This window comes from Carya illinoinensis, chromosome 11 (genome assembly GCF_018687715.1).
Source record: "Carya illinoinensis cultivar Pawnee chromosome 11, C.illinoinensisPawnee_v1, whole genome shotgun sequence".
NCBI lineage: Eukaryota > Viridiplantae > Streptophyta > Magnoliopsida > Fagales > Juglandaceae > Carya > Carya illinoinensis.
Genome location: NC_056762.1, coordinates 36146946 through 36171669, shown reverse-complemented (window position 1 = coordinate 36171669; position 24724 = coordinate 36146946). Strand labels below are relative to the sequence as shown.

General features: G+C 34.9%; 2 protein-coding genes across 2 annotated transcripts; both read right to left on the bottom strand.

Moving 5' to 3' along the window:
• Positions 1-2712, bottom strand: LOC122280401 (1-aminocyclopropane-1-carboxylate synthase-like). Its single transcript, XM_043091288.1, has 4 exons — positions 2372-2712; positions 2132-2263; positions 1741-1901; positions 1-1334 (listed from the first exon to the last, which is right to left on the bottom strand). The coding sequence occupies exons 1-4, from the start codon at positions 2540-2542 to the stop codon at positions 335-337; spliced, it is 1464 nt and encodes a 487-aa protein (XP_042947222.1). The 5' UTR covers positions 2543-2712; the 3' UTR covers positions 1-334.
• A 3739-nt stretch (positions 2713-6451) lies between these two features.
• Positions 6452-11580, bottom strand: LOC122281419 (2-C-methyl-D-erythritol 2,4-cyclodiphosphate synthase, chloroplastic-like). The gene is made up of 3 exons (XM_043092879.1): positions 11082-11580; positions 10687-10817; positions 6452-7038 (listed from the first exon to the last, which is right to left on the bottom strand). The coding sequence occupies exons 1-3, from the start codon at positions 11488-11490 to the stop codon at positions 6805-6807; spliced, it is 774 nt and encodes a 257-aa protein (XP_042948813.1). The 5' UTR covers positions 11491-11580; the 3' UTR covers positions 6452-6804.
• Positions 11581-24724: the final 13144 nt, after the last annotated feature.

Here is a 24724-nt window from a genome sequence, read left to right as displayed (position 1 = left end):
TTTGTAATCAAAACTCAAGAATCTTTAATCTCATTCGAAAAGTACAGAAATCAAATGTGTGCTATCAAGGAAATTTCTTGCAAACTACATAACTTTTTTCACCACCATTTGGGGTGTGAAATAGAAAGAAAAAATGCTCTGAAGAAGGAAGAAGAAGGGGTGGATGAACCCAGTTAACCCCGACAGTCGCAGAGTAGCCACTATGTCATTATCTTAGGAATAAACTAATGGATCAACAACCCCTTTACAAGGGAGAAATAATTTTCGCCTGAATAAAGAATTTAAAGAATGTGTCAGCCTCTACGTAGCATAAAAATGGCGGTAAGTCACAATCTTAAGTCCTAGCTCGAACAAGGGGTGATTGAGGTATAGGGGAGTGAGGAGACAACAGGGATTGTGCCATCATTATATCATCCATTCTTCGTTTTGAGAAGCTTAGTCTTAGGCGGTTGCTTGCCCAACACTTTTTCCTTTGAATTCTGACCTCCTTGCTTTGGAGGGCAAAAGTTACGATTCTTGTTAAAGCCAAGTCCATGGTGCTGTCATCCATATTAGCAAAGCAAACTCTGAACCAACCTGGCTCTGAGCAATGGAAAGAAGAACCAGGAGAAACATTGAGCTTAACTTCATTTATTATCACTCGCCACAGTTCCATCTCTGCTTCGAATGTCTGCTCTTTGAGGAGGTGATGCAAATCCATCCAAAGAAATAGGCCAGCGTTGCTCTTTAAATAACCAATGCCTACCTGATCGAGTCCCTGAGTGAAGACCTCATGCCTTTTTCCCAACCTCTTAGCACTCTCTGCAATAAACCTGTCGACAAACTCATCATCCGATAGCATTGATGCAATTAGATGTTGGGTTTGTGACGAAACTAGTCCGAAACTGGACATTTTGCGACTGCAATGTACTACTGCATCATTGTACGAATAGATAATGCCAACTCTAAAGCCAGGGAACCCCATGTCCTTTGAAAGACTGTAAACAATGTGGATGAGATCACGGTTGCAAATGATTTCTTCCTCGATTATCTCAGATATGCTGACGAAACCAGGCTCACTGAAGACAGTGGCCGCATATATTTCGTCAGAGACTAAGTGGATGTTCTTTTCATTGATGAAACTCACTATACTTCTTAGTGTCTCTCTGTCCAAGACGGTGCCTAGTGGATTTGAGGGATTGGTAAGAAGCAAGCCCTTTACTCTGATGTTGGCCTCTTGAGCACTCTCATAGGCAGCCTCCAAAGCTTTTCTTGTCACCTTGAAGTTATTAGAGCTTTCACAGACAACTGGGAGAAGTTGTACTCCTGTTCTCCATCTCAAATCTCGATCAAAACTGCATTATAAAGCCAAATTTATTAGAATATCCTGCACACAAAGATTAATTGTCGAGATAAATAATGTTCTGTATGTTGCTAGAGGTCTTTCACATATCTTGAATACTAGCGAAACAAGGATGATGCTCGGTCCCATTTATCTGTTTAAATTAATCTATATACGATTAATCAAAGTTGATGTAATGGTCAATCTCTGTCTCTCTAGTGTGGGTGGGTATGGGAGACAGCAAAGATCGACGGTCAGTATATGTGCCAAACCAAGTCAAATTAAAGCTCTACACCAGCTAATCAGGCTCCTAACTTGAATTATTGCATTATTTATTTCTTGACTTTCATGAAAAATAAAATAAAAAAGTACAAAGCTTTAAAGAAGTAGAAAATTGAAATGGAAGTCTTCTATCTTACCCTGGATAATAAGGAGTAGGTACAAGGAATGCTTCCCCAGGGTTAGCCAAACAAAAGACGATCGTCTCATGAGCCCCTGTTGCGCCTCCACTCATAACAATGCGGTTGGGGTCGAATCTGACTCTGTTTCCTCTTACTTTCGTCATAAACTTGGCAACAGCCTGTAGAATTGCAATTATCTATCTTGTTAATATGCACGATTAAGAATCTTAATCATTTCATCTAATAATATTGACAGACAGATTCTTTTACTCTGTGTGTGTGTGTGTGTGTGTGTGTGTGTGTGAGAGAGAGAGAGAGAGAGAGAGAGAGAGAGAGAGAGAGAGAGAGAGAGAGCTGAGAGATCAAATGAATAGAACACGAAGAGCTATGAGGTATGTATGTTCCATACATTTCTGAACTCTGGTAAGCCATGATAATCCTGGAAGATTGCTATATCTCTGAAGGCATCTACCCCGTCGGGCGTGCAGATGGAGGCTTTTGGGTTTTTCTTAGTCCAGTCTTGAATCAAATCAAAACAAAGCTGCACATTCAACACATAACCACCATTAGTCCATGACTGAGTCTCTCAGAGTTTGCTTTAAATTAGTGACAGAAAATGAACGAAAACAAAGTTCATAAGCATTCTTACCTGATTTTCTGCAAGACCCATTTGGATTACACCACGAGGATTCTCGCTAGCGTGAAATGGATCATTCTCAAACGCCTTCCAACCATCGAAGTATGGAGAATTTTCACCATGCCCATTGCCTGTCGCTATCTTAGATAACAAGTTCTCTTGATTCCTGTCTACAAAACTCATTCGTTCTTCGTGGGATGCAGCAAGAAATCTACCAAGATTCTGATGTGCAAAACACAGTAATTTATTGGGAGAGAGGAGTAGGTGATCTAGTCGGTAGACAGGCGTAAGTTTTCTCTCAGTTGTGCAGCAGACAGCAGTAGATAAACTCAAGTATTCGAGGTTAGGAAATGCAACTTGGAATGCTTTATTTATAAGGGCGTAGCAGTCCGAGGGGTCTTCGTTTTTACCCTTGTTCGTAGAAAGCAGAAAACTTGTCTACCACGTCATAGCAGGTTCCATGAAAGTCGTAAGTAGTAGTAATAAGCATTTACAATATGTTTGAAAATTCGGTGAGAATTGGTCTGCGGCTTTGAATTCATTAGCCATAAAGTAACTATTCTATACAAAAATAAAGTCTTGAAAGAACGTTGAACTTTGAATTAACATCTTGATCATATTGTTCCTTACAAATTTCATTGGAATGTGAAGGACATCATGAGTTCTTTATATGAAAAACGTTAGATTTACCTCCGGTTCCTAGTTTGTAATTAGATGTTTTCTCTCGTTTAATTTCTGTATATTTAGACTATGCCTAATTATGTAGATTAATAATTTTTATATTTTTTTTAATTGGATAAAAAATGGATATATTTCTTAAAAAATAAAATAAATAGTAATAAGTAAACTTTTAGACTTATAACTTTCCTGTTGCAAAATTGCATTATTAATTGAAACTATTTTTCTCCTTACACCATACAACGCGCAAGCCAATTCGTCAACGTAGGTCCCATAACAGAGCAGACGAAAGCAGTGACAGTCGACAAACACCGGCGAGTCGTAGTCATTGTCCAGAAACAACACGTATACGATACAGGAAGACCGCGGTTGAACTCTAAACTTTGACTCCCTTTTCACAGTAAAAATATTTTATTATTATAATATATTTAAATTTTTATACAGAATAATATAACAAATAATTCTAATTTTTAAAATCTTAAAATAATAATAACATTAATAAATAATATTTTAATAATATCTTATTCAACTTTCAATTTTTATTTAAAATCATCTTATCTCAATATCCAAAATATACCTTAAACACAAACATATACAAATACCTTTTTTTTATTAAACAAACATATACTATTCTAATTTTTATTCTAATTTAGCAAAATTACATTCAATTGATATTCTGCAAACGTGGGTTTAAATAATTAATTTCTTTTTTTAATTTCTGATTTATATACAAATAATCTGATACGAGACAATAAAAAGACAATAAATAGGAATTATCTGTCACAAAAATGTGCTCATAAGAAAAAAGGTCGGTGAAGGCATAAAAACTCAAAGGCATCATTTCACTTGTGGCTGTGTTCCATTTATTAGAATGTCGAAGTGTTCAAACTTCTACCAGCCACACGTTCTTAACGCTAACAATGACACTGGAAGGTTACTGGTTTTCCCTCTTCCTGCCTTTACCTGCTACAACCCACCCAATTTCCTCAAGTACTCTTTTAAAAGAGTAGTTTTGCTGTAGTTTAGGTATTGTACCAGCCAAATTCTGTGGCTATAGTTATATATTGCATTTATGTGGACTGTAACGTGTCACATTAACCCGTCAAATTTTGTCAGACAAAAAAAATAATTTTACAATCTAACGTATTACATCAAGTTACGTCAATTTTAATAATATATCTTCGTAGGTCTAGTACTTCTTTTTATTAAAAAAAAAAAAAAAATCTGGTTGGGCATTCATCATGCATTCACATAGGTCTTAATTACTTATTGAAGGACCATGTTTGATTCCAATTTAAACTTGTCTTCCAGATCTGACAATTTTTATGGTCATCAGTTTTTTGTTGATCATGTGGGTGGCTAGGATCGATGAGTCATATAATTATCACAAGTTTTTGGTTTTTTCTTTTCCTTTCTTTATCGGTCAGCAGCAGCTTTCAAACCCTTGAGGAGGTGTTTCCAATTAATCAGGCTGTCTGGTTTTTCTCCATTTTTACAGTCGAAAGACACTGAGATTTGTCAAAAGAGTGATGCTACGCCGTCCAGAATAAATTTATTTATTTCATATTTTTTAAATGTTTAAATATTTTTCTTATCAAAATTATCGGCTTTGCTTCTTAATCGTTGACCGTTGAAACTTGTCATGCGTACGTCTCCCTTGGTTAACTTTTTCCCCTTGGTTTTAACCTTGTGCCATTTAGTACATTTTTGACATTGAGATGGAAAATACAATTTATAATTTTAAGATTTATAGTTTATAATTTAAATAATAAGTTTGATCATTAAAATATTATTTATTATTTAATAACTATATATTTAAAATACTTTTAAATATATTACGTTTGTTTAAAATAAATTAAAAAAATATTTTATGATGTAAAAATTAGGATTATTTGAATTTTTAAAAATTATGACTATATTCTTAAAAGTTTAAAAGTTGTAATTATCAAAAATCATATAGGTATTTTTTTCTATTAACAATATTTTTAAAATTTGAATTTTATTCTGTATTATCCAAAAAAACTCGAAATGCATTTTTAGCTTATTTGAAATAAAAAATACTTTAATATGTAACATTCAAAATAATCTTTTTTTTTTTTATTAAAGAAATTTTAAGACTATTTATATATTTTTTAAAGTTCTTACCGTAACTACAAACATATCATTAATATGTTTATATTAGGATTTAGATCCCTTAAAATATTTTAAAGGAATAAATACATGAAATAGTTTAGACAATATTTATTTTTGTTCTAATAAATTTCTTAAACGGAATTAAATGTTCAATAAATATCACGAAAAAGTCATTTTATATATTTATCTTTCTTCCCTTCTATCACGAAATCTTTGCATATTATTATTACAAAGAGATGGAAAATAAAAAATAATTTCATAAATTGACGAATTCAATTTAGTCAAGAGCACCAAGTTGAGGTTCTAAAACATCTATAGCACCGGTTTGGATATTAAGTTGAATTGAGTTGAGTTTTAAAAGTTAAAAGTTAAATAAAATATTATTTTTTTATATTATTATTATTTTAGAATTTGAAGAAGTTAAATTGTTTATTATATTTTATGTTGAAAGTTAGAAAAATTTTAATGATTAAATGAGATGAATTGAAAAGAGTTGAAAAACCAGACGCAGACTCACAAAAAATTCTTACACCATCCATTTATAAACTTAGAAAGTCTTTTAATTTTCGCTTCATTTAATGTAATTTAGTTGGATATTAAAATGATAAAATATTAATTATTTACTTTAATTTAATAATTACAGTACTTAATAAATGAAATTATCCCGAAAAGTCTTAAAAATCCTAATACCAAAAACAGGAGAGAAACAGTAAATTCAATAATCGATTAGGGATCGATAAAAACTAATAAATAAAATGAATTACATTCACATAAGAGGAAAATCTAAGACTACAATAAATCATGCTTTGAGAGTTCAAATTCTCTCGTCACCCTACCTACTAATTTGCTTCCTTTTTTCCCTGGAAGAAAGGAGATGCGGAAATTGGAGTTTGGTGGTAGGTTTCTCCACCACAAAATGCAGTCCCCCTTTCCATACTTTTTTTCCTTGTATCTTTAAGGCACAAGTTTTAAACGCTAAAAATGCCGAAAAGGTTTCAAGAATCAGAGTGATACAAAATAGTCACGTCTAGTCTAAAACTCTACTCCATACGCCTGGTAGAAGTTTTACCAAAACGCGTTCAACAAGCATGTGCAGTGCAAAACTATCATGAGTCGTGAAAGAATTGTTCATTGTTTTAAGATATATACATATACATATTTGTATATATAGTGGAAGGAAAACTGGGCCTGATGTAAAATCCTCAACATCTAACACTGAATCATGATGGACCATGGTGGGTAGCATCTGCTCAATGCAGAACCAGAAAATAGAAAGGCTAATAAACATCAACATTGTAAATTCTTAATACTAGTGGCAACATGTTTGAATTCAGTTTTTCAAATGTCTAATGTGGCCAATATACAGATGCAGTAATCTCAAGTATTTTAAGAAAAGTCAACATACATTCATATGGATTGTTGAGCAAAGGTGGGGGGGTTGATGCTTTGGTAACATTTTCAAGTCTACTAGATGATAAACATCAAAGATCCTAAGCAATTTTAGATAGAACTCGTATGTATCCTAGAAGAAGATTTCTGTCCCCACATGCTAAAAATTGGATCTGTGTAATTGTTATCAACAATGCTAACGATGCACTATTCTTACATCTGAGAATCTCTTTATTGGCACCTTTTTATTTTTTCATTAGAAGAACCACTGTGTGAGCTGCAATACTCCTATTCTCTCCAAGGCTGTCAACCTTCTCATGAGTTTTGGCTTTCAGATTTATAACGGAAGGGTCTGCTCCAATAAGTGCGGACAAGTTTGCCTTGATTGCTTCCTTGTGCGGGCTTACTTTTGGTCTTTGAAGAATTAAAGTGGCATCTAAGTTTCCAAGTTCATAACCAGCCTCATGCATGAGTCTTACCTGGAATGAACCATATCAAAAAGAATTAAGTTTGAGAAGAAAATTGAACTCAACCAATATGAATGACATTCGTTGTATCCAACCTGTTCAAACAAAGACTCATCAGATTGACCATACAAAACATTTTTTTTTTCTTTTTATGGGCACCATTTAAAACATGATTACTAGGAAAAAAATATAAAGAAAAAAAAAGTCTCATGATAGATTATAAACACCAGTCCTTTTTTTTTTGATAGGTAAAAGTAAATTTTATTGATAAACCACACTGTCATTTATGAAGCATCCTCCAACAGGAAATCTGCAAAAACAACATTATAACACCACCTCCAGTATATGTTTGTTCATTTAGTCACTTTATGCTACTAGCTGCCAGATTGGAAGCCAAGTTCAGAATGCTTGTGATTCATTTTGATCACATTCTATATGCACTAATCTGCAAGAAAAATGAGCCTGTCCCCCCTTTATTACACTTCAATACTAGGACACATCACAGGGTTCTCTACCACATACACAACTCCCTTCTTTCCCATGGTTCAACCCTAGGGCCTACCCCTTTCAAAGGGGAGAGGCACCACTTGACTACAAAGGGTAGTGGGCCCCTAGAAAACTGTCACCCGGTATGTTAGTGTCCACATCATTCCATAATAGCAGTATCTTACCCATGTTGATGCCATTTATTTTCCCAGTAACGCAAATAATGTCCAATAATTTTCATGCTTATGAAGATATTAGAAAAGCGATGTTTATGAACTTAACCCTTCTTTGTATCTATTTCCTTTTTTTCTTTATTTCTTTTTCCAGGACATGCTGATATCTATCTTTAGGTCGAGGCAAACTACATTTAAATTGGATCTATTATAGTCAAGTTTAAAGCAAGGTTGGCAGCATGATAGTATAGTATGTGAGGTTGTGGCGCTATAAGGGAAATGGTTGTGGCACTATAACTATGACAGGGAAGCCTTATGGAAAGGGGTGATTGATGCAAAGTATGGGAGTGCAAGGGGGGTTGGTACTCTAATTTTTTTTTTTTGGGGGGGGGGGGGGGGGGGAACTTATGGTGTTGGGTTATGGAAGCATATAAGAAAAGGATGGGGGGGTTTTTCTGGTAATACCGGGGTGTGTATGGGGAATGGCTAGAGGATCGGTTTTTGGCATGATGTATGGGTGGGAGACACGGCTCTTAAGGTTACTTACCCCACAATTTTCAGAATTGCATGGGAGAAAGAAGCGATGGTGGTGGACTTGCAGGGATCTACAGCTCAAGAGTGGAACATCAATCTCACTAGGGAGGCTCGTGATTGGGAAGTGTGTGTGCTGGTGGAATTTTTTAACTTGCTCTATAATATTTCCCCTGCTGTTACAGCTGAAGACGAGATAGTATGGAAACCTTCTAAGAAAGGGAAATTCTCAGTAGGTTCTTTTTATGAGACACTTACGGTTCAAACTTCGCCCAACTTTCCGTGGAAGAGCATATGGAGGAGTAAAACACCTCCCAAGGTTGCGTTCTTTGTTTGGACAGCAGCTCTTGGGAAGATCCTAACCATTGATAACTTAAGAAGGCTTGGTCTTATAATTATAGATTGGTGCTGTATGTGCAAAAATAGTGGGAAAATAGTGGACCATTTACTTCTACATTGTGAGTTTGTATGGGATATATGGAATTATTTTTTTAGCAGAATGGGGCTAGCATGGACAATGTCGGGAAGGGTAGTTGAATTACTTGCAAGTTGGAGAGGGATCTCAGGGACAATACAGATTGCAACTATGTGGAAGATGGCCCCCATTTCTATTCTTTGGTGTATTTGGTATGAAAGAAATAGACATTTTGAGAATCACGAATGCTCTAGAGAAGAGTTTAGGAGTTTTTTATGGAAGACTTTATTTACGTGGGCCATTGCTTTAGATTTTAATGGTCTCAACTTCCATGATTTCCTTGTAACAGTTTCTAGTTCTTAAAGCGGTGTTTTAACATGTATATGTCGGTGTACCCGGCTTACGCTTATCTTTATATCAATAAAATTTCATATTACTTATCCAAAAAAAAAAGGTATAGTATCCAAAATTTTGTAACATTCCAAATTCCACATAACCAATAAGTGAGATTTTTTTTTCTTGAGATATTGGAATAGCACCCATCCAAGAGAGAAAAACTCAAAATATATGGGATCATCAGAGCAAGCATAAGCAGGGTTAGAAAGTAAGTAGTCAATGTTGTGAAAAGTGAAATGCTAGAAGCTACGTTGAATTGTGGTTTGGTAAAACTAAAAGTACATACAAAAATCAGACTGGGAGCTATGGGGTTTGGTTATGGAATAACATTTGACAGGTATGGTGGAAATTTTATCAATACAATAGATTTGAGTTGGGTGATGGTACCAAGATAAACTTCCAGTATGGTGTATGATGTAGAGATCAGCCCTCGTAGAAGCTTTCCTGGATCTATTAAACCTTAATAAGGTCAAGGAAGCAGTGGAGGCAGACAAGTTACAGCTCTCTAATGACTCTACTGAATGGGACGTGGAGTTTAAAGTCTTTAACGCAGGGAAAAAGAACGGGAGGCCTCTTTAGAAAAGAGACAGGATGGTGCAAATAAGCTTCGCTGAAGCATGTCCAAGCAAAGGGTGTTTGAAGTTAAGCCATTCTATAATGTATCAGTCAACTGTGATAACATCTCTTTCCATGGAAGACAATTTTCAGTAAGGCTCCCTTAAGAGCAGCTTTCTTTTTTTGGATTAGGAAGATCCTTACGCTGTATAATTTGAGAAGGCATGTTGTGGTGATTGAATGGTGTTGTATGTGTAAGCGGGATGGGGAATTGGTAGAGATCATCTTTTACTTCACTTTGAAGTAACCAGCTCCTTCTGGCAAGTGGTGCTTAGCCTATTAGGGCTAATATAGGTGATGCCCGAACAGTGGATCTGTTAGCATATTAGAAAGAGTGGTTTGAGAGTCCTCACAATGACACCTTTATGGAACATAATCCCAATTTGCTTGATGTGGAGCATGGAGGGAAAGAAATGAACAAAGTTTTGAAATAACACAAGGACCACGGAAGAACTTGAGATTTATTTTCTAATTCACTATACCCCTAGAGGGCAGCCCACCTACCTCTTCCTAGCCATAGTATGTATGATTCTTTTTGGTCTCTTTTCCATCCCTCACTTGGTGTATTCGAAACATACTCTTTGTGTATCTTGATAATGCCTGCGTTTCTTTTTCTTGATCATTAACAATATTCATGAAAACTTAACCGAAAACAGTACGTACAAAAAAAAGAACAATACCCTTTAGATTCCTAAAGGTCTGGTTCCAAAAATAAACAAAGACTGAACGAACAACTCTGGTTAATTATTTCTTTTTTGATGAGTAAAAACAAAACTCTGGTTAAATAATTAGCTCCCAATCGCACCAAGTTGGCCAGCCTGGTTCATTTGCTCCTATACCAACAACATAAAATATTCTTGCTTGCTTGCTTTTTCCAAACCATTGAAGACTATGAAATCTATCTAAGTCTTTCATAAAGAAACGCTCGAAATTGCAATTTACCAAACAAAAAAATTTCAACATTCAAAACCGAAATAACAAAAAAATAGAAATCCATAAGGATTTTCTGCGCATGCCCCATAACTACATTGAACAATAACTCACAGCTTCTTTGATGAAAACAGAGGATGGCGCCCCCTTCCACTTAGGATCGTTATCTGGGAATATTTGCCCGATATCAGGAAGCCCCAAAGCACCCAAGATCGCATCGACCACACAATGCAGCAGTACATCCCCTGCCACAACAGCAAGAATAATAACAACAAGAACAACGGTAACTAAAACAAAAGCATTAAAAAAAAAAAAAAAAGCAGTGACAGCAACGGCAACAAGAAAAACAACAGTTTGGCACGAATCAGAAAGGACATGAACACCTTATCAGCAGGCTTCAATTCCAACAAAATGTAATAAAATTACGGGAACCCATTATTTTTGGTCTCAACTCATCCAAAATCAACCACGAAAGTATCCAATTAGAGTTGAACGCAATTATTACTTACCATCAGAATGGGCCTCGCAGCCTCTATCGTGGGGTATGTTGATCCCACCGATGATCAGAGGGTACCCAGGCTCCAACCGGTGGAGATCGAACCCATGGCCGACCCGAAATGGCAAGGCTTTGGATGGCATGGAGGAGAGTGGAGCTTGCCCGGCTTCCAAGGAGGTGGTTGTGGCGGCCGACACAGAAGTCCTAGCTACCACTGTTTTCCTTGGCGTGGGCAGGATAGAGAATTGTGAAAGAGGGAACGAGTGAGATTTAGTGTAGAAAGAGAGTGGTTTTTGAGGGATTGAAGAGGCACAGAGGATAGGTGCTGCCATGGCCATTGAATTTTGAAGAAAGCTTTGGAATTGAGGGAGGGAATTGAAGCTGTTGAAGACTTGAAACACTCTGTCTCCGGATGGATTCATAAAGCGTTGAACGTGTTTCACACACACCAAAGCACGGATAACTTGTAACGATACAAGAAGGCGGTACTCGTCCCCAATAAAATACCGCTGCTGATTTCAATATATAAGTATATAAATAAATAAATAAATAAATATAGTAAATATGTTATATTTAAGTATTATTTATAAGAGCCTGATGGATGATTACAATTAATTTTCAAGATTTATTCTGAAGATTCTTTATGTAAATAGAAGCGATCACCTTCCTTATCGGTCGAAAGTGTTATTTATTCCTATTATATGCAATACATATCAACCATATCAGACTTTAGGCATTGAAAACTTGTGTATTTCAAATTAGTCAAATTTTTGTCCCTTACATGGAAAATTTTAATTATCATTCCTATGTTAAATATTAACATGTGATTTGTTATTTTTATTATTTTATTTAAATATTCGTATATTGATGTGTAAGTATATATATTTACATAGAAAAATAAAAATAACAAATTATATATTGATATATGATGCAGAGTTTTGCACACACCAAATTTCATTGTTTTTAATATATTAACTCAACCGTTATTTTTGGATCTTGCACATTCGTCATGCTTTTGTGAAGCTAGTGTGGACAGGGCTTTTAATGCAGTTTTAAAGCTTAAGTGATGAAAAAAAAAATATTAAATTAAGCTATTTAAATAATATCTTAACATTCACCTTTACGTAAACTAAATCCTCAATAATTAGATCAAACACCTTTAAATAAAGGTTAAATCGTCATTTACTCAAAAGCTTAAATGGATAAAATAATAAATTTAATTATTTAAAATTATATCATTCGTTTTAGACCTATTGATGTAATTATATTTTTTTTAAAATAATATTTACCTTTATTTCTTAATAACATATATCTTTTTGATTTGCAAGATTTATATTGAATTACAAAAGGAAGGCGACATGCGCCAATGGCATAGAGCCCCTATGACTAGGCTTGGTTCGGATAAAAAAGACCACAACTCATTTTATCTAATTATTATAATTTTCTCAATTTTTCACATAAAATATAATAAATAATTCAACATTTTCGAATCTCAAAAAAATAATAATATTAAAAAATAATATTGTAATAATATTTTATCCAACTTTCAACTTTCTTTTCATCTTAACTCACTATCCAAACCTTAGAAGAGAAACCTTACCTAGAGATCAGGAATTTACGTGAATTGGCGAGAGAAGCATCTCCAATCATTTCATTCCCTGTAAAATAAAATCAGGAATCACCAGCTGTATGCATCATTTGTACACACAAAATGTACATTTCTCACTTCTGGCAAAGCAGTTTACAACAATGACCATTCAAATACCCTCTTCAGTCAGCAACAAAACCACACATCTTTGCCATGACAAGATCGTTTACATAAATTAATTTTTCGGACTTCCATAAAACTGACAGAAAAGCTCAGTAGGGTGATGCCCTTTGTTGCTTGCATCCATGCTCGGGTATAAGATTTTCAGTCGCAGCTCTCTTCGGTCTCAACTGCAATGAGAAAGGCCAGGCGACTCAGAAGATTGTCAATAGCTCAAAAACTGTCCTGTGTGTGTGAGGTGGATGTGTGTGCGTGAGCACACGCGGATCTCCATGACATGGTCATACAAATTGTGCATGTCATGAGGGTGCTTAAATATGAGATGAAGAACTTAATTACATCCTTCTCTTCAGTACGCTGATAGATGTGTCTCAAGAGGATATTTTTGGCCTCAGTAGTTATCACTGCAGAAAGGTTTTTAGAAAGGTCAGTTCCTCATTATCAAATACCAACAGTCAGATCAACACCAGCAATAACTGTCACAACTCACAATGCAAGTGAAATGAAGATAAATGTCAAAAAAACCCCATCAACCAAAAACTAGAGAAGCTCCAATAATGAAACGATGAGGAGGTACTAAGTTATCCTCATTACCTTGATCAGGTGGTGGAAGGGTGCGGCTGTGAGTAGGATGATAAGTTGCAGGCGTCATTCTCTGCATGCGGAAAGAAACATTGTTATAGATGGAAAGAGAGATGCATTATTATTACCCAACATGGCATAACAAAGAACAGAGTGATGAACCATTCACCATCAAAAGAGTAATGCTAAAAGATAATAAACAAGCTCCATGTAGGCCCTTGGTAAAAAGGTGGCTCCCACTAAAAGATAATAGTTTTTTTTACACTTTTTCAAAACGGGATCCACTTTTTTACAAAAACCTGCTCAGAACTTGTCCATTTAGAGCTTGTACAAATAATTTCTCAATGACAAACAAAATTACATCAGACAAGTAGGAACTGTGATACCCCCATATGATAAGGATAAGGGTAGATGGTGTATGGGATCCCACATTGCTTGAGAATGAGAAGTTATTGCTCTTTACAAGGTTTCAATGGGACTCCAATTGTATCATTGACTAGTCTTTTTAGAGTATAAGTCATGTGATTTGGGCCTTCCATTAGGACATTACAGGAACAATTTTCCAAAACATATACTTGCCCAAGTGCTAAAGAGACCTACCAGAAGATACAAATATTATTATACCACAAACTTAATTATCTAAATTTAGCTTGGTTAGACAGACCAGGTCAAAGTGATTAGCAGCCTGCACTCTGCAACTGTAAATGACAAGTTAGCATATTATAAGAATATAGATTGCAATGAGCTTTAGCTCAAAAATAGTCTGGTTATTAAATGCTACACCCACTAGATAGCAAACCATGTGATGATATTTGTTATAACCATGGGGAAATTGTTAAGAGACCATTGATTCAATTAAGAAAATCTTGATCATAACTTCAACGGCTACAACACAAACCCTCCTCAACCATTTAAAAAGTTGACTATTATAATTTTGAACTTCATTGCCAACTGTTAATCCCACTTTATCCGGATACCTTTAAACTTCCAACAAGTAAACTCAAGCAGCTTAAACCAGATCTTACTAGCTTTATCTGAGAGAAAACATGCAATTAATGAACATTTTTTTATGACCAAGTAATTTTATTCCAAACAAAAGAGAAAACCAGGGATAAAATTACAAAAATCCTAATTATTACAAAAGCTTCTCCAATTCTAAAACTATCAATAAGCAGCAACTAAGATGCAATATGACATTCGAGGTCAAGTATAAGGTGCAAAAGAACCCAACCAAAAAGAAAAAAATCCATCTTTATCAATGCATTGAAGAGCAATGTAGTAAACACATTAATATAATGCATATATTAATCTGAATTTAAAATATATGCCTATGACTTAAATATTATAAGGAAAAATCAACAGGATTCAAAAAAGTGTTTGGTAGCAATATTAAAAAAGGTCTGCTCCCGTAATCATTCCCTTTTAAAAATTCAGAATGAACTGCAGATGAAACAACAAAATTGTAAGTGAGAATGTAAAGGTGAACAACTAAGTAGCAAAATAAGATGAGAAACAGACAAATAAAATGAAGTTCACTATGATCATTCTCTTTATCAACTCTTTGCTGTTAGGTTCTGAGCATGGTCTCTAACCATAAAAAACATGAACAATTACATCAATCTAAAGGCCAAAGTAAAAAAAAAAAAACAGCTCAAATTTTTTATCTTTCATTGATATCTCTCAAGAAAGTGTGTCCGTAATTATAACTTGGGAAAGTAAGATAATCTTTTGACACTTCTCTAAAATCAATTAGAATATCCACCTTCTCAACAACTTTTAATACCAATAGAAGTCAATCAAACAAAAGTATCTCATTCTGTAACACCCCAATGGAAGCCCAAACCACATGGCCTATACTCCAAAAGGACTAGTCAATGATACAATTAGAGTTACATTAGAACCTTATAAAGAGTAAGAACTTCTCCTCCCTAAATAACGTGGGATCATATTCACGACCTACCTTTATCCTTATCATATGGGATATTGCAATCTCCCTGACTTAAATTCCTGACATCCTCGTCGAGCTTGTCTGTTATAGGTGGCATGACTCAAGTATCACATTTCGGGTTGGAACTGACTCTGATATCATTTGTAACGCCCTAATGGAAGCCCAAATTACATGGCCTATACTCAAAAAAGATTAGTCAAATATACAATTGGTGCTCCATTAGAACCCTATAAAGAGAAAGAACTTCTCCTTCCCAAGTAATGTGGGATCTCATTCACCACCTACCCTTATCCTTATCATATGAGGTATCACACATTCATGGCATGAACTAACAATCTCTAAATCTATTGGTCTACTTTTTTATTGCAACAAATTTGTGCAGGCCCATGCCAAGAATATAAAGACTCAATTTGGCTTGACATAAATAAGCATGCAAGAGCAAAAAGCTAAAATAGCACATTAACTTTCTCATTAGGATTCAGATGAGATGTTATTCTGGCTTGATATCCTAAAAATTGAAGAGCTGCTGACCAATCAAAACTTTGAGTTAATGCTTAATGGAAAACAAAAGTGTTCTTGGGAGAAAACCAAAATAATACTATATGTATTTCAATTTTATCCGAGTCGAACCTAACGCCTCAACGGCTGTAATATCATTTTTTTTTACTGACAAAAAAAATATAATTTTCAATACACCTCTGCAATTTGTTCCTAAAAGTTCCCTTCTGATGTAATAAAAATCAGTAAAGAATGGCTCAATTTTTCGAATACATAAAAATAAATTTCCAAATACATAAGAATTTTTTTTTGATAAGTAAACGATAGTATTAATAATAAAAGGCAGAGCCCAAGTACACAAGAAGGTATACAAGCAGTAAAACCTATCTAGGTGGCTATAGTAGTCACCAGAAACTCGTGTATATTTAGGCCATTAAAGTCTATAGCTAGAGACCATAGAATTAAAGTGCTGAACAAATAAATACAAAGCTCCTCAGTTGTCCTCTCCTTATCTTCAAATGTTCGTTCATTTCGTTCTTGCCAGATGCACCACATAATGCAGATAGGTACCAACTTCCACATAGCTTTGACATGTAAATTTCCCCCCGGCATCGCCCAACTGTCTAGCAGTTCAAGTACTGACTTCGGCATCACCCAATTTAACCCTACTCGACGGAATACTTCACACCACAAGGCTCTCGCTATCTCACAATGTAACAAGAGATGGTTCACCGACTCACCATCTTTCTTACACATACAGCACCAATCAGTAATGATGATCCGCCTCTTTCGCAGATTATCGGTAGTCAGAATCTTGCCCAGAGCTGCTGTCCAAACAAAGAAAAGTGTTTTGGGCGGTGCTTTATTCCTCCACAATCTTTTCCATGGAAACGAAACATTCGGTATAGCTGTCAGGGCTTTATAGTAAGAGCGAACCGAGAAAATACCCTTTCCCGTATGTTTCCACCACAGTTTATCTTCATGCAATCCGTTCGGTTTCATAGAGTACACTTGGTTGAAAAAATCGGTGAAACTGTTTACTTCCCAATCATGTGCTGCTCTACAAAAAGTGATGTTCCAGTGAACTTGATCCCCCGAGCGAACCAACAGATCCGCGACCGAAGCTTCTTGATCGCAGGCCACTAAATATACACCTGGAAAAATGTCCTTCAGTACCTCATCCCCACACCAAATATCCCTCCAAAAACTTATACGTGTGCCTTCCCCCACCAAAAGTTTAGTATTATTGGCAAATCTCCTCCACCCTCTTCTTATTTGCTTCCAAATCCCCACTCCATATGGTCCATTCCCCTCCCTAGTACACCATCCCCCCCAAAGGCTGCCATATTTACTCTGAACTACTACTTTCCATAGTGCTTCCGGCTCCATATTATATCTCCAAAACCATTTCCCTAGGAGAGCCCGATTGAACATTCTCAGATTCTTTATCCCCAACCCTCCTGAAGAAATTGGTCTGCAAACCATATCCCAGTTGATTAAATGAAACTTGAATTCATCCCCCAAACCACTCCAAAGAAAGTCACGGTACAATTTTTCAATCCGTGCTGCCACAGAAGCTGGAATTGTAAAAAGAGACAGAAAATAAGTGGGTAAGTTAGAAAGAGTACTCTTTATCAGGGTCACTCGGCCTCCCTTTGACAAGTACAGTCTCTTCCATCCAGCCAATCTTCTCTCTATTTTCTCAATAACTGTATCCCAGATAGCTATGGCTCTTGAAGCCGCCCCCAAAGGTAAACCCAGATAAGTCATAGGAAGGGCGGTGACCTTACACCCCAATGTGTTAGCCAACTGTCGAGATCTACTAATATTCCCAATTGGAACTAATTCTGATTTATCAAAATTTACTCTCAAGCCTGATGCTGCTTCAAAACATAACAGTAGCGCTTTCAGAGTCCTAAGTTGTTCTTGTTCAGCCTCACAGAAAATCAGCGTGTCATCGGCAAAAAGTAAATGAGATATCGAGATAAGACCCCTATTCCGATCACCCACAGAAAAACCAGCCAGCAAACGATTGTTGACTAGAGTCATTATCATCCGACTCAGGGCCTCCATTATGATAACAAAGAGAAGAGGAGACAATGGATCACCTTGTCTTAAACCTCTCGAGCTGTTAAAGAAGCCTTCTGGACTGCCATTAATCAGAATTGAAAACCTTGCTGTTGAGATGCACCATCTGATCCATTTACACCATTTCTCCCCAAAACCACACCTTCTCAAGAGATATATAAGAAAATCCCAATTCACATGGTCGTATGCCTTTTCCATGTCTAATTTACAAATAATCCCTGCCATACCGGCTTTTAATCTACTATCCAAACATTCATTGGCTATTAATACCGAGTCCAGAATCTGACGACCCCTAACAAAGGCATTTTGTGGCTTTGAGATTATCTTACCAATGACCTCCCCCAACCTGTTTGCTAGAACCTTTGAAATAATTTTATAGACCCCGTTAATGAGGCTAACGGGCCTAAAATCCTTCACTTCTACAGCCTCGGTCTTCTTTGGAATTAATGCAATAAAAGTCGTGTTCAAACTTTTCTGAAATTTCCCTGACAAGAATAATTCCTAAAATACATTCATCAAATCCTCTTTTATCACCTCCCAACAAGTATGGAAGAACCCCCTCGTTTATCACCTCCCCGCGCCTGTTACAATAAAAGTTCATCTTTACAGGCACAATGCTGCAAATAAACAAGCAACTCAACCTCACCCCAGAGTCTCGTGCTTATAGAATATGTAAACACTAAGAGGGCCCAACAAATTCAAAGTACAATCGGTTCCCCTGAAACAAAATCTTCAAAAAACCAAAATGAAAAACTACAGAAACTTCAATTGCCCCTACACAAATCAACGTGTTCCTACACTTCATCCTCACCAATGAAAAGTTTACAGAATCTCATAAGCTTCAGCATCGCAACAAACACAGGAGGGTATGTCCAAAAAAGCTACGCTTATCATACAAAATCAAAGCTTTCCATAAATATTAAATTCAATGAAGTAAACATCATCCGAACGGCTTGGCCTCAGAAAATAAAATACTTACCGAAGGACTAGAAGGATCGGACGGCCGCAGTTGGCTGAAGTTGTGAGGGTCAAACGACGGCCAGTCACCGAGCATAGACCCCATAAAACGCTTATTTCTGCTCCCAAATCTAGACAGAAGATGAGAGAGAAAGAGGGCACAAATGCACAATGCCCTGATTCTAGAACCAGCCTCTTCAGTGCTGCGTATGGTAAACTGATAGTCTAATTACTTAAGCGCCTTTTAATTTGACAGGACAATCCTTTTTCCTCGCATATCTCACTGGTGAAATTTTCATATTTTTTCGTAGCAGCAATGATAGTACCCGCTTCATTTGTACCGTTCCAAATGACCCTCATGTATTTTTTTTTTTTTTTTCAATTTTTTTATTAATTAAGAAAGTAATTTTTAATATATTAATATATTTTTTAATATTTTTAAAATATTTAAATATATTAAAAAATATAAAAACAAAAAAAAAATTAAAAACCTCATTTTGTACTGAGCGATACGACCAACGGCCATATTACTCTTTTTCATCGAGTTTACTATTTTTAGTGTTCGAAGTTTGTGCATATGTGGTTTGCATTTACAGTTTTGTTATATATAATTATTTTTATATATTTTTTTACGTATTTTATTAATATAATTGATTAAAATAATTATTTTATATTAAAAAATTAATACAATCAATCACATTAGTGAAGTGTATAAAAATATATAAAAATGACTGCACATAAAATTTTTATTATATATATCATTTTTCTTTTATTTTTTGTTTATTTTAAATGTTTATAAAAATTATTATTAGTAAATTTGTATAATTTTTTAAATATTTAAATTTTTTTAAAAATATAAAGAATGAACCCACAGTCATGCTCAACGATAACTGGGTGACTAATAGGACCTTAGAGCATCCACGTCCGAGTCTCCAATAAAATTTTCTATAATTTAACTAAAAATCATATTTCTTAAAATTTTTTTCTAAATTTTATTCATTTTTTAAAAATCTCATACATCTCATTCTCCATCCTTATCTCTATTCTATTAAATAATATTTTTTTATTCTTTTTTATTACTTTTTTTTTCTCATTTCTATTTACAATCTTAACTACTAACTCTTTTGTCTTTTTATCTTCTTTTCAAATATCACATTCTACTAAATATTTATACGATTTTAACTACCAAATACAGTATTATTTTTCAAACTGAAATCCGTATTATAAAAATAATAATCTTTTTTAATATGTGCATTGTCTAACGTGATAGTATTTTTTTAATATCTACTTTCTATCAATTTCTCTAATGGTAATACCTAGCCACGTATTGATAATAAAAAATTTTATTATTTCTGTAACAATAATATTCTTTATCATTTCTCTAATAGTAAGATTTTGAAGATTTCCTCCAATGGTAACATTTTGAACTCCTACCTCCAATGGTAACATTCTTTATTTTTTTTCAAACGGTAACTTTTTTTTATCTTCTCTCAAACGATAACATTTTTTGTCCTATATATAACTATAACTTTTTTCTCTATAAATACGCATTTTGCTAATATCCACATTCTCACAAACTCAAGTTTCATTTGATCTAAAGAACCAACAGTCTCCCCTGATCTCTCACTCCTTTCATTAAAATGGCTTGTACATTTTTTTACAAATTGCTCACATACTTATCCTCTGAAAAATGAGTTAGATGTTGTTCTTAATAACGGGGTCGATGGATAGTCATCGTGGCAATCACCAATGCCGTAAGTTTATTCGGCATGATCATATTCAAGGTAGGGGTGTCAAATCATGTTAACGGGTTATGTTCGTGTCGTGTCAAAGTATGTATATTATACTATATAGGTAAACCCTAATCCGACCCGTTAAGTTTGTCGTATCAAAATCTCAAATCCTAACATAACCCACTAACATAACGTGTCGTGTCGTGTCAATCCGTTTTGACCCATTAATGAATATTACTAAATAGGTTGACATGACACAATACGACCCGTTTCAAATTGTTTATATAAATGAGTTGAATAGACCTGAAATTAACCTATTTGACTTAATTAAATTTAACATAATTTTCTGTAAATGTTAAAATCACAATATCTTATAAAAATTATAAAACTAACTATAAGTCTAAAATTATAATCTAAATAATAAAAATATCGAAATTAAAATTCTAATAATTTTACTTTTGGGTAGAAGGGTATAATTGTAATTTTAACTTTCTTAACGTGTCATAACGGGTTATAACGGGTCAAAACGAGTTGATCCGTTATCAACCCATTAAGCAATCGTGTCTTAACGGGTCAACCCGTTTTGACCCAAACCCATTAAGAGTAAACTCTAACCCGCTATTATCGTGTCGTGTTCGTGTTGGGTTAACGGGTCGTGTAACAAATTGTCATCCATAATTCAAGGGCACGAGCGCTTATTTCGCGATTATTTCGTAAAAAATCTAGTATATCTCTCAAATCTATTTCGAATGAGATTTCAGATGAGCCGTCCCCTATTTCTCCATATTATAAATAAGGTAGAGTCTTACGAGCCGTACTTTGTCCAGAGAAGAGAATATGCCGAAAGACTTTATTTATCTTCTATATAAAAGATAACCACAACACTTAAAATATTGGCGTATAGGGTTACTGGAAATTTTATGAACGAATACATACGTATGGTTGAAAGCACCATAATAGAGAGCCTCAAAAAATTATCTAAGACAACAGAAGTATTTTTTTAGATAAATATTTGTGGTCTCCAAATGCTAATGATATTGCTCGATTACTTGCGATTGGTGAACAACGAGGATTCCCAAGAATGCTGAGAAGCATTTACTACATGTCTTGGAAGTAAAAAAATTGTCTCGCAGCCTATAAAGGTACGTACTCCAGCCACATTCGTGAACCAACTATTATTTTTGAAGTAGTTACTTCATATGATCTCCGGATATGGCATGTATTTTTTTATATACTCAGTTCACATAACGACATTAATGTACTATGGGGTATTACCTTGCGAATGGTATGTATCCCAAGTAACAAACTTTTGTGAAGACGATTCCATTACCACAAGGGAATAAGAAAAAAAATTTGTGAAAGCATAAGAATCTGCAAGAAAAGATGTCGAGCGTGCATTTGAGATACTTTAACAACGACTTGTAATCATTCGTGGACCTTCCCAAATGTTCAAAGTTAAAGAACTAATAAATATAATGAAAGTATATGTTATTTTATATAATATGATCATTGAAGATGAGTGTAATGATAATGAGGGTACGAATATTGAGTATGATCAACTCGATGATGAAGTTTCGGAACTGTCGCGCAATCATAAAACTGAGTTTACAGACTTCGTCCAGCATCATCATCATATTAGAGACAGCTCAGCACATCATCAGCTCCAAACAAATCTAATTGAATATCAATGGCTATTATATTCCCAACAGTAGACATGTTGCATTATAGTATGGTATTTCTTTCATGTTAGTAGTGACTATATTTGAGATAATTTGTAATGGTTCTCTATTTCTTTAATGACTAAGTTCCTTGTTTCAAAATATCAATTTACACAAGTTTACTAGAAAAAAAAAATGTCTTAGTATCAATAATGTATTTATCCATCATTGTCTAAAACATATAAAAAATAAATAAACTTTTTTATAAAAAAAAAAAAAATTATTCAATCCAAATATGTTGCAATATTGCGTCTCGCCATGAATTCTCTCTCCAAGTGCTAGAAATATAACCGCTGCATTTCTAGCATGACACTCACGTCCATTATCATAATGCGCTGATCTGCTTCCTTCTTGGTGAGCTCTATTTTCTTTGCCTTCAACCTCAATCTTTCGTCCTCCTGACAGATTTTATTTAACTCTTTTTCCTTCCCATTTTCCATCTTATCGGCCTCCAATCTCAGTCTTTCATCATCGAAACGAATTTTTTTATCATCTTTTTCCTTGTCATATTCCATCTTCTTGGCCTTGAGGGGTAAAAACTATTTCTCTTGAGCGCGTGACTCCTCCAAAAGCGTATACTTCATCTTCCTGAGTACAAAGTTTTCCTTTACTTACCTGCTTTGGGCCTTTCGTTTTCCTTTCTTAGCTTTCATTCCCATTGGTTGGTCCAATTTGATCACGTCATTATTTACCACATCATTTGCCTCGAGATCAAAGATTGAATCTACCGCAACGGCCGAACATCGAGTCGGGGTCAAGGATGGGGACATCGTCTTCCTTCCACTTTGGATCCTCTTTTGTGGAACGCCAAATCTATTTAGGTTGGTCCTTCAATATGTGCCAATAATGTTCGAATTAGAAAGAGCATTTCTCTAGCGATTGGTACATAACTTGGGCTTTGTCAAACTTGCATGTAAAAAAAAAAAAAAAAAAAACTTTATTTTAAACCAATGTACAAAAAAAATTAATTATTCATAAATTGAAGGTAGAGTATGGATATTCTATCTTGTCTTGCTCGGTCATGCCATTTTAATTCAACCCTTCAATCTAAGCTAGTTTCGTATAAAATTTGTTTGTTAGATTTTGAATAACCGACCACCAATGTATTAAAAACTTTATGGTCCGGTCATTTGTGGTTCCTTTAAATTGCTAAAAGTATTTAAAAAAATTTCCATAGTTGGGAGTATTTTTGATCTGTTCTCTGGACAGTATCAAGGCTACAATTAAGCCATGCAAAGACAAATAACTTGTTTTCTTCGAAAATGAAGTTCGCATCCCTGACTAATTTCCTAATACAAATAGGATCATTATGGGGTAGGGGTGGAGAGTCCTCAACAGTCATGAGAGTTTCCACTTTACCCACCATAAGTTTGGTTGAGTTGAGGATCTGGACTTAGGAGGTTGGTGAAATACATATGTCTAGGGTCTTGTAAATCCATCTCTAAAAAAATATTGAAATATTAGACGCGTAACTATGAAGTTTGGGGTTTATCTATCGCTGGCTTAGGAATTGAATGGTGACATCTTGTAAATTGGGCCACCCTCTCATGGCTATAACAATCAGTTGCCATTATTTGTTGGTTGTCCGAGTTACCTAGCCATTAAAGAAATGACCATAAATTTCTTGTATTCCCACCAGACTTTGTCATCATCACAGTCAAGGGGGTTTAATTTACACATTACTTCTATATCACAATATAATACAAAACAACAACAAAACCACATACAAATCACAATAATACTAAATAAGAGCATTATCATCCAGTGCATTTATATCGAATATATTAATAAATGTGATTTAGAATGGTGTAAATATTGACAACATGCGTAAGCAAGGAGCCCAACATCGAATGGTTACAAAACCCCACCCGAACCCAGATTGTCTTTTGTGAAAAGTACCATAAACTGCAATATGGTCATCCAGGTGATGATTATCCCGCCATATCGATGGGGCTCCATTAACACTTATGAATTAACTCACACAATAACACCATCATCACAGTCTAATAATAGCCCTCCTCCCCCAAGAGATACGAAACACTACAAATGACCCAATAACATAGAACAAATTACCTTCTAGAAAGAGTAATGAAAGTGCACATGGCTAATAACTTAATTTGGAAAAAAAACAAATGCAACCATACCAACCATAAGACCAACTATTCGCATGATAGAATACATATAAGACCAGCTATATAAAAGCATATAAATATATCTCTCACAAGAACATCATTTTCTTTGTTGTTTCAATTTGTGAATCATCATTTAGAGAGTTATGTATTTTCCAAGGATAGCCAAAAATAAAATAAAAATGTAGCTGAAAAAATAGAGAAGAAACTAAGGAACTTCGCAACAACATCACCA